Raw genomic sequence first — 16844 nt, 5'->3', positions numbered from 1 at the left:
TGGGTGCCTGCAAGGAGCCTGCGGTAGCAAGAGATCCGGGAAGGGAGTGGCTTTGTCCCTTGGTACAAACAGCATTTCATCTTGACAGCCTTCAGACGCCTGTTACAAGCAACTAGCTGGCAGAGCATGTAAGGGCAAAAGGTTACAGGTTTGAGACCATCCCGTGCCTTGTCATTGGCAGACACCAGAGATCTGTATATTTTTCAAGGAGGATGCTACACATAATAGCTAAATTCACGTTCAGAAGCCAGGCCAAACAAGGAAGTAATAGCATGCTGGACTTTGTTCTGAAACAGCCAGTCAGTCTCTGTCTTTCAGCTTCGCTGTCCTCGCATCCCAAACAGAGGCTTTCCCAACTTTGTCTCAAAGACTTCCAACCAAGGAGAATTCCCTACCTCATAGGAAGCTGACTTATACCAAGTCAGACCATTGGTCCATCCAGCGCAGTGTTGTCTATAGCAGCTTTCCCCAACCTGGTGCCCATCTAGTCTAGTGTCCCGTTCTTACAGTGGCCAAGCAGATGCCCCAGTGGGAAGCCCACAACACAGGAGCACTCTCTCCTCCTGTAGCTCCCAGCAACTGGCATTCAGGTAAGAACATAACCTTCATGGTTAGTAGATATCCTCCATGAATTTGTGTGAATCTCTTTTAAAACCATCCAGGTTGCTCTTGCTATGTGCTGTATGAAGGCCTTTCTTTTGTCTGTCCTGAATCTTTCACCATTCAGCTTCATTGAATGTTGCTGAACTTCCATCATCCCTGACCATTGGTCATGTTGGATGAGGCTGATGGGAGCTGGAGACCAGCAACATCTGGAGGGCACCTGTTTAGGAAGGCTGATCTACATTCAGGGTTTTAGCCCTGTCTGGAGTTTCTAGGCATTGACCCTGGGACCTTTCTCCATGCAAAGCAGCCAGCCAGACTGCCCTGATTTGAGAATTAAGAAGCTCTTCCAAGTGTTGGGTTATATCTACATCTCCTGCAATGCTCTCTGGCCAACTGGACATACTGAGCCTCTCCAAGGCTGAGTCTCTTTTGTCTTTGAGGCCCTTGACCATCCCTTGTGGTGCCTTCTTTTTCTAGTTTGCCAGCATCCTGCCATTGTATCAGAACTGGTCAGCCAAGCAAGTGCTTGAGAAATCACCCAATGAGAAAGGAGTTGTGAGAAACGCAGTTGGCCAATGAAACACGTTCCATAGGGACACAGGAAGCTGCCTTATGCCAGGTCAGAATGTTAACCACCTAGTCCAGTACTGTGACTATAGTAGTGACTTTCCAGGCTCTCCAGCAGAAAAGGATCTTCCCCATCACCTGCATCCTAACCATTTTTTGAAAGAAAACTGGAGGTGCCAGGGGTGGACCGTGGGTCCTTGTACATGCAAGCATTGAACATGAGATGAACATTGCTCACTGGATCCAGCCCTTCCTGTACACTCATCTGCATATCAAGACACAGCGGTGCCTGAGGTCCTGCTGTATTAAGAGGGCCAAGCAGACTTCCTTAGGATGCATAAGATCCTCTGCAGGACAACTCGCACCAGAATGTCACAGGAAATACGATAGCACTCAAGGAAAGGGTTACTTATAGCAATTGGGAAGAAATTTCTTTGGTTCATATTAAAGACAAACCTACATAATTCACACTTCCCGGATCAATATGTCACCTGAAACATAGCTAACCTTCAAGCTCACACTTCTCCAAATTTTGCAATGCAGTTCTCAAACCAAAACAGTGTGTACAAAAGGAAGTGTGTACTAGGGGAAGGTGCACACAAAAATGCTTATATTAGTCAAACATACAAATATGCATTATATGAGGGAAAATTGCTTGTAAAAACACATATATTAGGGAAGATTGCTTACATATATTACAGAAAACTGCAAACAAAAATACATCTGTTAGGATACATTTTAGTGGTGACTTTTTAAAAAACAACAACGTAAACTACTGCAGAAATGGGGCAAACCGAACTTAAGAGAGGAAAAAAATGAGAAACTGATTGAAACAGAAATTGACACATTCGTCCACTGCTCCTTACTCACCAGTATCTCTGGCAACCTCTGACACTTCTTGGTTCCTCATCTCAGCCATGTAGCCAAGCACAGTGAAGATGACGAACCCGGAAACAAAACTCGTCATGCAGTTCACTGTGCTGGTCACTATAGCATCCCTGCAATGAAAACCCGCATACCCTTCTGAGAATCAGGACATGCTTACGATACAACCCCCTCCCCCCATACCTGCTCCTTGCACCCTCCAGTTGGGCACACTATTGTCCTGGGATAGTAGGGCAGGAAGGAATAGCATCAAGAGAAGCAGCTTGGAATTGGGTGGCCAGGGCCAGTGGGGATTTATGGTGCTGGTGGGGGGCTGAACCGATGTTGCCGTGTTCCTTTACACCAGAATATAAGAACCCAAGCTCTAGTAAATAATTAGGACCCACAGTATTACTTTTGTTGTAAATTGATTTAACTGATTTTTAATATTGTGTTTTAAAATTGCTGTAATACACCTTGGGTCTACATAGTGAAGAAATAATTGTCGTTCTGTACCTTATACCAAGTCAGACTCTTTGTGCATCTAGCCTAGTATTAACTGCTCTGACTTCAGGGCCTTCCCCATCATCTCTGGGGCCTTGGCTGGAGAGAAATCTTTCTCAGCTCAGTTGCGCAAGTTCCAAGTGGAGACACCAGGGACTGAATCTGGGACCTTTTTGCAAGCAATGTGTGAGCTCTACTACTGAGCTGGGAGTAATTCTGTTAAAATATGCTCAGCCCATTGATTTAAATTAGCCTAGGACTATCTTACAAGCAGCGGCTCTCCAGGGCCTCTGGCAGAGGGCCCTTCCCATCACATGCTGCCTGATCCTTTTCAGGGGTAGCCAATGTGATGCCCTTCAGATGTGGTGGTCTCCATCTACCATCAGCCTCAGTAAACATGGCCAGTAATCAGGGATGACTGGAGCTGTAGTCTAACAACATCTGGAGGGCACCACAGTGGCTGCTCCTGGTCCAGTTTGATTACCAATGACTCCAGGATCTTGGGCAGAAAGAGATCTTGCCCATCACCTACCGGCTGAGGTCCTTCACCTGGAGATGCCACTGGGGATCAAACCTGGGGCCTTCTGCATGCAAACCAAGGGCTCTACCCTCTGAACTAAGGTTCCTCCCTTATGAAGATAGGTCAACCTATTATACCACCTAGCCCAGTATTGTCTGGGCTCTGACTGGCAGGGGCTCTCATACACAGAAGGGTCTTGCATGCATTTATGTACTTGAAATATTTCCTTCCATCTCTTCATTACTAAAAACAATCCTTGAATGGGTTATAATCAGAATGCATGAAAACCTAATGCATAACAATAAAGCCCATCATGTAATAAGACACCAACATGTCCTCTTAACAACAGATTCAGTGGCCAACAATTCACCCAAAGACCTGGGTAAATATATTGGGTGGTATTCAATGCTAGTCCTACACAGAGTAGACCCATTGAACTAAATAGGCAGGACTATCTTAGGCTCCTTAATTTCAGTGAGTCTACCCTAAGTAGAACTTGGTTGAATACAACCCATAGGTCTTTACCTGATGTCAGAAACTCGTCACTAGCCCTATTGGGGAGGGCATTCCACATTCAGGACACCTGTACTGAGAATGCCCTCTCCTGTATCATTGCATATTGAATTTCAGGTCAGTGCAGCACTGCCATTATTGTCCCCATTTTATGTACAGGGTAGGCTCCAGCACTGAGTTGTTTCTTTGTAGATCAGCACGTGCGTTACAGCCCTCCCCTCCCCAATGGTGCCTCAAATTGTGGCTAGAGTGTTTTTTCGCTCCCCAGTAGCTTTCCTTCTTGAGAGAACTCACTGGTAGCAGTTGTTATGAAACTTGTTGTAGCTTGCAAAGGCTAGGAGGACCCCAAATCCTGGGCCAAGAGAGAAGAAAATCTGAGCAGCTGCATCAATCCACACCTAAAAAGAGAGAGAGAAGCAACAGATGCAGCTGACCAAAAGAGTGTCCATAAAAGACAAATGCCAGACAAGCCGTTTTGGATGCTGAGGAGGCCTCCCTGGTTGGCCATCTAGCTAGTGACCACCATCTCTGCAGCTTGTGCCAGTGATTTCCATAGATTAATAATGCAGTGTGTGAAGTTGGGTTTTGGTTTTTTTGGTGTTTGTTCTGAATCTCCTGCCAATCAGTTTCATTGAGTGACTCCCAAGTTGCAGTTTTATGTGAAAGAGAGAGAGAGATTATCCATTTTCTCTACAACTTGCATAATCTTGCAATTTAGTCACCTGTTTTTCTAAATTAAAACGAGCCAAATCCTACAGCCTTCCCTTATAGAGAAAGAGTTCCCTCGCCGTGATTATCCTGCGGCACCTTTGGAGCCTGAGTGAGATCCTTGCTCCATCTCACACAGCGTTGTCTCCCCCAGTAGTCTTCAATCAGGCCAGAACCATAACTCACTAACCCAAAAATGCATTTGGGGAATCAATTCCTTAATTTTTTTTACCATCTGTTTGTATGGTGGTGGTGCTGCTGTTGCGACACACCTTTGATCAGCATCACAACATCAGCAGATTTATTCTTAGCACCTTTCTTAACGGCCTTTATTATTTTTACCGCTGGCACACACTGGGTCGACATCTGAACTACCCTCCTTCACCCATCACCCCAAAATCCCTTTCTTGGCCAGCCATCTTATCTCTCCTATTTTCTCCAGAACAAACCAGTTCCTTTTTACTTCCTGGGCTCAGAGCTGAGCGCTGCCCAACTTCACACGTCTTTTCTCTCCGAGCGGCCGGCAAGCAAAAGCTTCATGGCCAAACAGCAGCACAGAGATGGTAATCTGGTCTCTCTCCTCATTTTGGATACATTCAGTACAATACCAACGCCCTTTATTACTTTTAGGGGAGGCAATGGGGCATTATTGGAGACGTGGCTTTATCAGAGGACGGTGTGTCTTCATTTCCTTTTCATTGAACTCTCTCCTATCAACCGGGAGGCTGCCGGCTGGCAAATATTACAACCCGTAATCTCAGTACTAGCTGTATTTATTACTTAGAGGGCCAAGATCTCTCCCTCCCCCCCCCGAGACTTTCATAACTAAGCAGGGGAAAATGACACTGGCGTGTGCTGTAGATTTCCTGCAGGTTCAAGCCTCCATTTAAGGGTATTTGAAAGCACTCAGAAAGAGGTGCCATTTTTGAAAATGAACATGGTGGGTGGGTGGTGGCACTGGCAGTCTTCAAAAGCACCAGTTTTAAAGGACAGGCAGCTGAGCATGACTAGTCATGTAGCCTTTCCCTGTAGATGTTGCTAGATTTCAAATGCCATAATCTCTGACCCCTGGCCATGTGGGCCGCTGGGAGTATCAGAACACTTGGAGGGTGCCAGATTGGGGAAGGTCGACAGATCCGTGGCTCACCCTGCCCCCCAACCCCAACCCAAGTGCTACAGTCTGCATTTGTCATGGGACTTTAAGAAAGCCGATCCATTCATCTGCTTCCCCCCCCTTCCCCCTTACCTCGGTAGTAAGAAGTTTCTCCCAGTCGGGCTTCAAGTAGTAGAGTACCCCTCTCCAGGCCCCGGGCAAAGTAGCACCCCGTATTAAAAGTATAAAGAGTATGACATAAGGGAACGTGGCAGTCACCCACACGACCTGTTTGGAGAAGAAATCAAGGGACTAAAGGTTTGTTTCTGCTAAGGATCTGCCCAAGGAAAACCACCAATACGAAGGAGGAAAATGATGCTGTGTATTAAAGGCAATGTTAATTTATTAAATGTATAGCCCACTGGCCCCCAAAAGGGTGCCCAACGAGGCCAACAACATGAAATCAGATGAGACCACATCCCAAAACAGTAAAAATGAGTTTAAAAACCTTTAGTGCCTGGATATCTCCATCCCCTTCCAAAGGCCCAGGCAAATAAAAATGTCTGAGCTGGACCAGAGACAAGAGTAGGCAGAGTAATGGCTGTCACGCTTAACTTTGTACAGTAAGTTATATTCCAGCCATGCAGAAGTCAGAGGTTTCTACAAACACACCACATCTCTCCATTCTCCAGCCAGGCAAGCAAGATACATTATTACATATGAAGAACACAAATTCAAACCATTCAAAAGCACTTGAGGAGAGTGCAGAGCAGGGCTGGTGAGGGGAGAGGCCTGGGGGCCAGACAGAGAGGCCTGAAGGGCCACCTTTGCCCTGACCCTAAGATTCTGCACCCATTCTTAAAAAGACAGTCTTTCATTTTGATCATTTTGCATCTCGACCACCACATACAATAACACGTAACTCCTCCTCCTCAATTTGTTGGCCTTACTCTTCACCTTTCCAGATGTTTTGACACCTTTCCAGATGCTGAAGTACACAATGGTGAAGATAAGCAGCAAACAGAGGGTGAGCTGCCAGCTGATCCCTCCCAGGTCATCCAGCCCCTTGGATCTGTGCACTTGAAGAATGTGGCGGCTGAAACAGAAAGGAAATAGCTGTTGGGGCTTGTTTGGGATGCAAACTTTTCAAAGGGGAGCACAAGGAGATGAGGGGAAAGAGGGAGTGTTTGCTTGTGGTCCAAGACCATACTGGGAACCTGCCAACAAGTTGACTGTGGGATGCAAGCCACACAAATGAGAGGTCAGGAACAGGGTAGCCAGCATGGTGCCGTTCAGATGAGGTTGGGCTGCAACATCATCCCTGACTATTGTCCACGTTGGCTGCTGCGGCTGATGGGAACTGAGAGTGCAACAGCATCTGCAGGGCACCATGTTGGCTGCCCTGGTTTGAAGATTTGCTGCTGGACCCGACTATGGGAGAGAGGAAGGGGTAGTCTAGAGACGGCTATATCATGTCGATTTCATGCTGTTCAAAAGGTGGCAGTTATTTACTTCGTTTGGTTCTTTTACTGTTTGGATTTCCTTATCTGGCAATTAAAAAAAATGTACGTACATCTTGAGCTGGGCCTGGATAGAGCTGTTTCTAAGAATCAACTGACATCCCAAGGGGTCCCCAAACTTCTGACAACTCAGGCACACATTTTTCCCTTTAATTAAAATGGGAGGTGTCTGAGGCGCCACTTCATTCTTGTACTCCAAAAGGGTTTCTTTTATACACTATGCTAGTAAGAAGAATCTGTCCTCAGAGAAGCCCCCTCTCTGTGGTCTGGTTTGCAAACGATGGATTGTTAAACCATGGCTTAGCATTATGTACAAACCCTTCCCAGTACTTTAACTGTGGTTTCTGTACTGCCTACAAACCATCATCTTGAACCATGGTTTGATGTTGGTGTATGAACCTTGGTTTGTTTTAACCATGGTTTGGTGTTACTTATGAACACAGCACCCTTTGGTTTGTTTGACTACCCCATCCCAGACACTCACCAATCTATAGAGGCCGTGAGCATCTGGAAAGTAAGCCAAACTTTGGAGAAACCTGTAGTTTGTTTGATCATCTGTAGGATACCTTGTGGTTATCTCATGGCTTGTTAAATAAACCATGACTTAGTGCTATAAGCAAACTAGGCCTGTGTGTTTCCACATGAGTTGCAATCTTGAGCATGCCATCTATTTGGGAGGAGCTGTATCCAGAGCAGAGACTCATACAGAAATACAGTGGGTGGACAATGCTGTTACTTTTCTATATCAAGAATGATAGATTGCACAGTGCGGTTTTGGCAGAATTACCCACACCACCAGCAGAGGTAGCATTGAAGGAGGAAGGAGGTGAGAGTAGAGCAGGAAGTCATGCAAAGATGCAGCAGGTACCCTCCTCTGTGCATGGATACTTTAGGCACTTGGGAGCCATGTGTTTTAGATTTATTTATGGGTTTTAGCAGGGCTCTCACAGCACCCTTGTGTGCCCTGGCACCTAATTAGGGAATGACCGAGGTTGATGTTGCAGAAGACTTCAGAGGCTGTTGCAAGCATAAGGAATAAACCCTTGGCACCGGGAAGGGGCTTAAGAGCAATGGTGATTGGTTTGAAATCATGGTTGCTGTGAAGCCCATAAATCCCTTTGAAGAGCTACAAGTCCCGAGACAAGACTCCATAGACTCAGCAATGGGAGACCCTTAAACCAGACATGCCCCCTACAAATGTACACCTACACATACAGTTGCCATACTAGAGGCAAAAGGGGTGTGGAGGAAGTAAGCTCTGGCAGTAAAACTTGCCGGCAAGCCACCACAGGCCATGTGGTTTTCAGGTCCTGTGTCGCCATCCCTCACACATTTGTAGGGATGTTGGAGAATTCTGACGGGAGTGGAAATTGATGATGTTCACTTATTCATACATGTCTGGAACAGAAATCAGTCCAGCAAACTTTCAACTTGTTACTTTCACCTCAAATGATAACATAATTGATTTTCCTCATTTGCTCTGCATTTCCTTTGCGCTGAAATGAATGGCGTGCAATAACATAGCACTGCTTAGAAATGTAAACGATTAAGCGGTATATAAATGTATTAAATGAATAAACCTATGTAATTTACATAATTAATTACATAAATTACATAAGTCACGTGATTTCCCCAGAGCGGACAATGAGGCGAACAAGTTTGGGCAGAAGATGAACTGCAGCAGAACAGAAACAGCGCTGAATACTGGGCGGAACAGAAAACGAGCCCTTAACATCTCTACTCGTTGGTCGCATTGACACTCTGTGATAAGTCCTTGCTCAACCAGGGGACGTGGCGCTTTGCACATGTACAAAGAAAGCAGAGGACTTAACCCATCCAACCCTCCTCAACGACTTCTTCCACCTTTTTCTGGCATGTCTGTCTCTCCACTTACATGCACTTACGTATAAAATTCTTCTGCCGGGGAGGTTGAGTTGGTGGTCCAGGCGGTGCTCTTGTTGGAGAAGTAGTTTGTGCAGTTGTTGGTGTTCCAAGGGTTTTTGCAGCTGGTCCAGGGCAGCTCACTCGTGAATGAGGAGACGAGGTAGTATAAGGCCCATGCCATGATGGTGTTGTAGTACGAGGCAATGTAGAAAGCAATGATACAGATGGCATAGCCAATTCCTAGGGAGACAGAAAATACCAGCTCGAACGTGAAGAAGACAGATGCCCTGCTGCTACGTTGGGTGTGCATAGATGCTGCTGTGCACACAAGGAGCACAAATGACTTGCTGTGAGTGCAAAAGAGGTTTCTATGCAGGCATGGAGTTCCAGCCCATACCATAAGAAAACATGGATTAGGGCTCTAGCAACAACGTAATAAAATGGCATTGTCAGCCATTTTACACACGCATGTATATTTCAGGAACTATGACCATAGTAAATAGATAACTTGTTATGGACGGAGTTTATTGATTTTGAGGGGCAAGACAGAATTATACATCTAAGATGTGTGAGCTCCATGTGTGCTTGGAAGCCTCCCGCCCACAAGGAGGCGCACACCAGGGGCCCAGTAGCTTTAAGTATGATCCAGATGTTGAGTACAAGTCCTAAGAATAAAAATCTCCTCGTGCATCATGCAGTATCTCCCCGCATGAATTACCTTTGAAAATGGGACAGATCTTCCTCCATATTGAGATGCATCCATTTCGGTGATACTGCCCCAGCACCAGCTCCATGTAGAAGAGCGGGATCCCTCCGAAGATAGCCATGATTGTATACGGGATGAGGAAAGCCCCTGAATCAAAGGGACCAACATTATGACACCATTCAGACAGCCGTTAGATTGTGCAGTTTATGGGAGAGGTGAAAAAAATCCTCTGAAATTGGATCAGAAAATCTCCTTGTGATAAATTTTAGCTCCATTAATTCTGAATGTATCGCTGAAGCCCTCCAAACTTCCATCTACCCAGTAGCGGGCATGGACAATTCTCTGTTATTATTTTGTACTGAACATACTTGGGCTAAGAGAGGAGGACTAAAAAGCAAAAGCGATCAAGTCCATTGCTTCCTTCAGCAATGTAAATGGCATTAATATTAAAACTGGATCCACAGCTACAAGTGAAATTCTCCACTCTGTTTGCAAGCAGAGGAATTGGGTAGGCTGTATTCCTTAATATTTTCAGGTAGAGTGAAATCCTTCAACAGTTCGGGAGGAGCTCGAAAAAAATCTTTTTCAGAAAGTTATTTTCTGAGAAATGTTGGACACGGTAATTTATTTCACTATAAAAAGATTTAAAAAAACAAATGCAAGGAAATTAGTAATCAACCCTTGACCTCCAATAAGGAAACAAAAACCAGACAAATAAGGAACATTTAGGGGCAAGTAAACACTAGCCCCTCAGCCACCCTGAAAAGGAAGCAATAAAATAGGCTGAATCTGCAAATGGGAAGCTTTCCATTTAAAGCCACAGTTGCCCTTAAGATAGTCTTTGCTACTCTACGTTGGACAGACTGACAATGCAACAGTGTATTGTTATTTCAAAAGCTGCCAAAAATCAGCACAGGGAGACAACTCTTAGAAAACACTGGATGCCATGATTGAGTAGCCCATGTTGTGCGGATTCTTTCATAACAAGGGGAGAAAATGAAGGGCTAGTGCTGTAGCAACTATGCACAGCCAAGCCGTGAGCCATTTCTATATTGTGAAAGTTGGATATTGTGACATTTCCAGGCAGTTCTGACTGTGCGAGAGCTGATGGGATGTGCCAGAGGCCAGTCCCCACCAGTCCACGCTATTCATCAGTATATGGCCTGTAGACTAACTGGCCACTTTTTGTGTTTCTGGGCAAAAAAAGAGAGCTCCCACTTCTCCTTAAGACACCTCCAGTATCCTTGGCAGAGCTGAAATAAAATTTCACACAAGTATAGGAATAAACTCTGAACTGACATTTAAAAAAACAACACTGAATATTTTTCTTTTGAAATTAATCTTTGAGAAATGCTCGAGGAGAAAAGACAAGCAAGTCTTAAGTCTGAAACCTACACGGTTAATTTTAAGGCAGATCTACATAGCTGAACATCCAGCGAGTTGCACACAGTGCCACCCCCCCCAAATACGCCCATGTATTGTGTGACCTGCATGGCAGGGGTGTGTGCACTCAGGACCCTCTCCTGTCCAAGTAGTTCCTTGCAAGCAAGGAAACAAAAACAGATGTCAAGACCCAATAAATGACCAGCAAGTGGGCTGTGTTCAGTTTGTGGGTTCAAGGCAGTCATATCAGAGACCAGCTTTCTAGATGCAATATTGTGTGTGCGTGTGTGTTGTTTTATATAACCTATATGTGTGTACTGTCTTCAAGTCGATTCTGACTCATGGCGACCGTATGAAGAGGGTTTTCATGAGGCTGAGAGGCAGTGACTGGCCCAAGGTCACCCAGTGAGTTTCATGGCTATGCGGGGACTTGAACCCTGGTCTCCCAGGTCGTAGTCCAACACCTTAACCACTACACTACACTGACTCTAAGCACCTGTTAATTGGGAATGCTGGGCAAATGGAATCTACCTGAAGTATATACAACGAACTTTATTTCATTGCAAGAAAATGCTTGAAATTGGCTGTAACTTCAGTTCTCACTGGGGCTTTTGTTGCTTGGATTTTCATTTGGTGAACAGGCACTACCCCTCCTGCTCTGCCGCTCCCCACTGCACAAGTAAAGTATATTTGAAAGGGCCGATAGACACTCACCTCCTCCATTTTGATAACATATGTAAGGGAAGCGCCACACGTTGCCCAGATCTACTGCATAGCCAATAACAGAGAGGAGGAAGTCCACTTTCTTGCTCCACGTCTCCCTCTCACCCATCTCCATCAGGTGCTGCTGAGCATCTACCACACAGATGGTAGTGGTAGTGGTCGTGGCAGCAGGAGGTGCCAAGGGGGCACTTTCACTGCCTCCTGTCACATTGCAAAGACTTGGGCTCTGAGCTCCTGAAAGCCCATTGGAAACCGGGCTGGTCGTCACCTCTTTGTCCTCTTGGCTAGGGCGGGTTTGATTTGCTCCCTCTGCCAGTTGACATTTAGCTTGGGTGATCTTGATCAGGAGTCCATTCTCTGTGCAGTCACCCCCTTCCTTACAGTTTGAGGCCTCCTTTAGAGAGGTGAGAGGCTGGGTCTCGTTGGGGGCTGCCTTCTCCATTCCAGAGGTTAGAAGGCAGCGTTCCTGCCCATCTGCAAGTGACTTCCACTAAGACCACCTTTCCAGACACCGGTTAGTTTGTGAGTTCCCCAGCATCAATATCTTGGCTCCAGACCCTGTAACATGTTTGAGGAACACAACACAGCTTAGCATTTTCATTGTGAAGGGAATATAAATTAGAATATGATTATTGATTATGACTGTATGATCTCATTTACATAAACGTCTGTACAGAAATAAACATTTCTTTTATATAATGACATGCAAGAACAATTGTAAATGGCAAGATTATAGAAGGCAATTTTCAGCTATTGTAATTATGCAGGTGACATAAGGCATTTTGCTGTCTGAGGTGAAGAACAAGATGGCACCTATTCCCTGTTCCATGTACAGAATCCAGCTGGAGTGAATCTTAACCTTAATCTTAATACTGATGGTGGGATTGCATTCTCCATCATACCTGGGGCAGCAGGCTGGCTCAGAGGAGAATGGTGGGGGACTGGTGCACTGTCCCTCAGAATCTCCTAAGCAGCTCCTAAGTTGTGGAATTGCCTCGCCACAGAGGTGCCTCTGCCATCTTCATTATATAGTTTCTGCCATATGCTGAAGACACACCTCATTACCTTGGCCTTTGACACCTGAGATATACGTTTTCAGGACCCACCCTATTCAAGTGACTGTAATTTGTTTTAACTATTTTTAATACTGAATTTTCAATTGTTGTAACCTGCTCTGGGACCTGATGGGGTTGTTGTTGTTATGTGCCTCCAAGTCGACTATGGTGACCCTATGAATCAGCGACCTCCAAGAGCATCTGTCGTGAACCACCCTGTTCAGATCTTGTAAGTTCAGGTCTGGGACTTCCTTTATGGAATCAACTTACTTCTTGTTTGGCCTTCCTCTTTTTCTGCTCCCTTCTGTTTTCTCCAGCATTACTGTCTTTTCTAGTGAATCAGGTCTTCTCATCATGTGTCCAAAGTAGGATGACCTCAGTTTCATCATTTTAGCTTCTAGTGACAGTTCTGGTTTTATTTGTTCTGACACCCAATTATTTGTCTTTTTTGCAGTCCATGGTATGCGCAAAGCTCTTCTCCAACACTACATTGTCCAACTTTCACATCCATACATAGAGTTCAGGAATACCATGTTCTGAATGATCCTGACTTTAGTGTTCAGTGATGCATCTTTACATTTGAGGACCTTTTCTAGTTCTCTCATAGCTTCCCTCCCCAGTCCTAGCCTTCTTCTGATTTCTTGACTATTAACTTATCTACACAACATCATTTCTTAGCCACCTCTCCAGCATTCGATTGTGCAGAGAGGAATAGCTTGAACGTAGGATTTGTTTATTCATTCAAGTTTTACTTGATTCAATCAATCAATCTGCAGTTAATCTGAATATGAATGAAACCCTAATTTTGAAGGGGAAAAATCTGCCTTAGTTTTTAGGGGGGAAACATCACAATAGACCCCACCTTAGAAGAAACTTCCTCTTCTGTGTGAGAGTGAAGGAGAAAAGGCTCTTTTAAGATTTCACCTGCCATCCCGACTCTTTTTTTAAAAGTACTTACATTAAAAATAATTAACGTTAATTAAAATGTGTTGCACAATTAGGGGTGTTGTTTAGCTGACTGATAGTTTTTAAAAACTGATTCATCTAACTGATTAATTAATTAAAGTTGTCACACAGAGATAGTCCAAGAAATGTTGGTGCCTCTGGGTGGAAAAATGAAATGGCACCAAATGGTGGCACAGATATAAGATGAAACAACGTTATTATTTCCTGTCCTCTTAATGGCACCTCAAAATGTGTCCCTTAGGCAGGCCCAGACATTGCTGTTAATGGGTCCTAACTTAACTGGGAGTTCTGCTCATAGCAGGCCCATTTAAATGAATGGATCAAAGTTAGTCATGCCTATTAATTTCAGTGAGTCTACTCTAAGACCAGCATTGGATCGGATCCGATATTACCCCTACTGATAAATCTACATTCCCAGAACAAAAAGTTGCTCTTACAGCACTACCCTATACACACCTATGTGTGAGTCAGTACCATTGTTTTCAGTGGGGCTTATTCCCATGTAAGCATGAGGAAAGGCAGCAAAGCACACAACAGTCTGTGCAGCAAGTGGCCGCAGTCCCCATTTCTATTCTGGAGTTGCATCAGTCTGGTTACTTGGTCCGTTTCTAAGAGGAGCCCCGATGGATCATACGGAGAGCACCTCTAGTCCAGCATCCTGTTCCGTGAGTGACAAGGCCCTCTACCCGCCAGTCCAGCTCAGGCAATGGGCCTTTGGTTTCCCAGCGCTTACCAATCACTGACAGCTGCCCCACATTTGCCGGTAACAGTCAGCCTTCTCCTTACTACAGTAATGAAAGACACCATCATTGCCCTCTACCTCCAAAAAGAAAGAAAGAAAGACAATCTAATTGGCACAGAATTTCTTTTTCTTTTAATAGTATGTTTAAAGAATCTGTCCCTTGCTGTCCTCTTTTCAGTTATTGGGTCCACCAGTCTGTTTCGTGAGCTGTCCGCTAGACACAAATACATTGATTTCATGTCAAATTGCTGCTATCTGCTGTCATGGTTTGAGCTGCTCAAAGCCTCGGGCACACCCAGAGTAGCTTTTTGGAGCCCGGCCATTATTTGTAGTAACCTCTCCCTTTGGTTTATAATCAGGTAAGGCCTTGCGCCTCTGGAAAGCTGGCCCAATAGGAAAGAATGATCCAACAGCCACCCTATTTTGCTGGGTGAGCTGTTGCAGTTAGAATTTTTTTGGTCCAAAGCTTGCCTTAATCACCTTCCCCACCCACCCCCAGCCTCTGATCAACTCTATCTACCTAATTTATAGGACATTTGAAGATGCATGCTGGCTCTCACCATTTTGACATGCACTATGTAGGTTACAAAACAGTCTTTAAGAAATAGCATACAAGAAGAACATAAGAAGAGCTCTCTTACTGGATGAGGCCAACAACGGGGGCCCATCTAGTCCGGCATCCTGTCCTCACAGCAGCCAAACAGATGCCCCCAGTGGGGAGCCTGAAAGCAGGACCTGGGTGCAAACACCAGGCAACTGGCATTCAGAGGCTTCCTGCCTCCAGCAATAAACATGATGTAAACATTACATGCAGCCCTCTCATGTCCTCAGCATCATACCCATGTGATTTAAAAAAAATTCTAATGATTAAACATTGGGGTTCCCAGATCAACTCTTTCAAAGCCTCTCCACTCCTTCCTGTTTGAAATAGTCCAACCTGCAGAATTCTAAACTGCCATTTATTGTCCAGTTTCTAGCAGTTTGAATTAAAACATAATTGTCCCGTTGCAGCTTGGCCCTTGGACCTCTGTTCTCCTTAACCACCCTGAGACCGCGCAGATATTGCGTGCTGTGGCGAACACCAAAAACCATGGAAATCTTGCAGATGTTTGGAGGGGGGAAGGCTTGTCGCTCCGTTGCAGAGCCTCTGCGTTGTGTTCAGAAAGTCCTAGGTTCAACCCCCAGTGGAAAGGTTTCAGGTAGCAGCAGGTGACAGGAATTATCTCTGCTCCAGATCCCAGAGTGGAGTCAATAGAGAGCTAGATGGACAGACTGTTTTGAATAAGGAAGCGTTGTATGTTCCTAAGGGAGGGATTGGAGCTTAGTGGCACTTCCAGTCAAAATGGGTAGCAGGTAATGGGAAGCGCCATAGCTCAGTGACAGTGCACCTCCCTTCCATGCAGAAGGTCCCAGCTTCAATCCCCAATGGCCTCTCCAGGTAGGGCAGGGAAAGATTCCTGCTTGGAACCCTGGACAGCTGCTGCCAGTCAGTGTAGACTATACTGAGCTAGCTGGACCAATGTTCTGACTCTGTATAAGACAGCTTCCTATGTTCCTGAGGCCCCTCTCTGCTTGAGATGCTGGAGAGCTGTCGCTGCTGCCAGACAGTGTAGGCAATACTGGGCTAGATGTATATGGCACCTTCCTATATACCTACAATATATTTAATGATAGAGTTGGAGAAGATTCCACAAGGTCCACTAAAAATGAAAGGATCGTTGAGCCTTACCTACAAGGAAAGACTAAAGAGAGTGGCTTGGTTTTTTTTTCTCTCTAGTATACATACTACAAGAGGTTTATAAAATCATGAACTTGGAAAGACTGGGTAGGGAGATACTATTAACTCTTTCAAAAAACCGTTTCTGGTTATCACATAAGTTTAGTGTGCAGTAGGTTAAACAAACAGCTATAATTGTGCACGGGTTCCATTGCCATAACATAGCCCAAGTGACTAAAAACCACAAATACGAACTAAGATCTTTTTCAAAGGCTAGTAAGAATTGAAACTCCATGTTCAGGCAGTATAACTAAGCACCTTGGTCAAAACCTTGCAATGTCCCGAGTGATGCAAAAGTAGCCTCTGAACGCTTTCTGCTCACTTCATAATCGACTCACAGAACACCCTGCCAGAAGATGTTGTGAAGAACAAGCCTAGCATTAAATGGCTTATCTTTTTAAAATGGCTGGGCAAACTAATGGATCTATGGACAGCTTATAGCTAAGTCAGTTAAAAACGGAATCCCCATAATCACATAGAGGACACACCCTTGATTATCAGATGTTGGGGACAAACAACAAAGGGTGCCTGTCTCCATCCACGCCTGGCATTTGAGCCGCCTGGGAGAGGAGTGGGAGGGGGGGAAGGATGGACATTTGGCCAGATACTGTTGTAAACAGAATGAAGATTTGCACCAGCCTTCACCAACCTGGTGCCCTCATCAGTTGTAGCGGAAGGTAGTCCAGAACAACTGGAGGGCACCCGGTTGGTAA

General features: G+C 45.1%; 1 protein-coding gene across 5 annotated transcripts in view; it reads right to left on the bottom strand.

Annotated features, from left to right (window-relative positions):
• The window catches only part of SLC6A4 (solute carrier family 6 member 4), a 46207-nt gene that overhangs the window by 11996 nt on the left and 17367 nt on the right, over window positions 1-16844 (bottom strand). For all 5 annotated transcript variants that reach the window (XM_061604722.1, XM_061604723.1, XM_061604720.1 and 2 more), the window contains 7 exons: window positions 11583-12149; window positions 9498-9632; window positions 8800-9019; window positions 6333-6471; window positions 5529-5663; window positions 3869-3972; window positions 2044-2171 (listed from right to left, as the gene is read on the bottom strand). In XM_061604722.1, the coding sequence (XP_061460706.1) occupies window positions 2044-2171; window positions 3869-3972; window positions 5529-5663; window positions 6333-6471; window positions 8800-9019; window positions 9498-9632; window positions 11583-12033 (1312 nt within the window). In that variant the 5' untranslated portion in view covers window positions 12034-12149. The remainder of the gene's footprint in view (window positions 1-2043; window positions 2172-3868; window positions 3973-5528; window positions 5664-6332; window positions 6472-8799; window positions 9020-9497; window positions 9633-11582; window positions 12150-16844) is intronic.

The sequence above is a fragment of the Rhineura floridana genome, chromosome 21 (genome assembly GCF_030035675.1).
Source record: "Rhineura floridana isolate rRhiFlo1 chromosome 21, rRhiFlo1.hap2, whole genome shotgun sequence".
NCBI lineage: Eukaryota > Metazoa > Chordata > Lepidosauria > Squamata > Rhineuridae > Rhineura > Rhineura floridana.
This window is presented reverse-complemented; position numbering and strand designations above follow the sequence as displayed.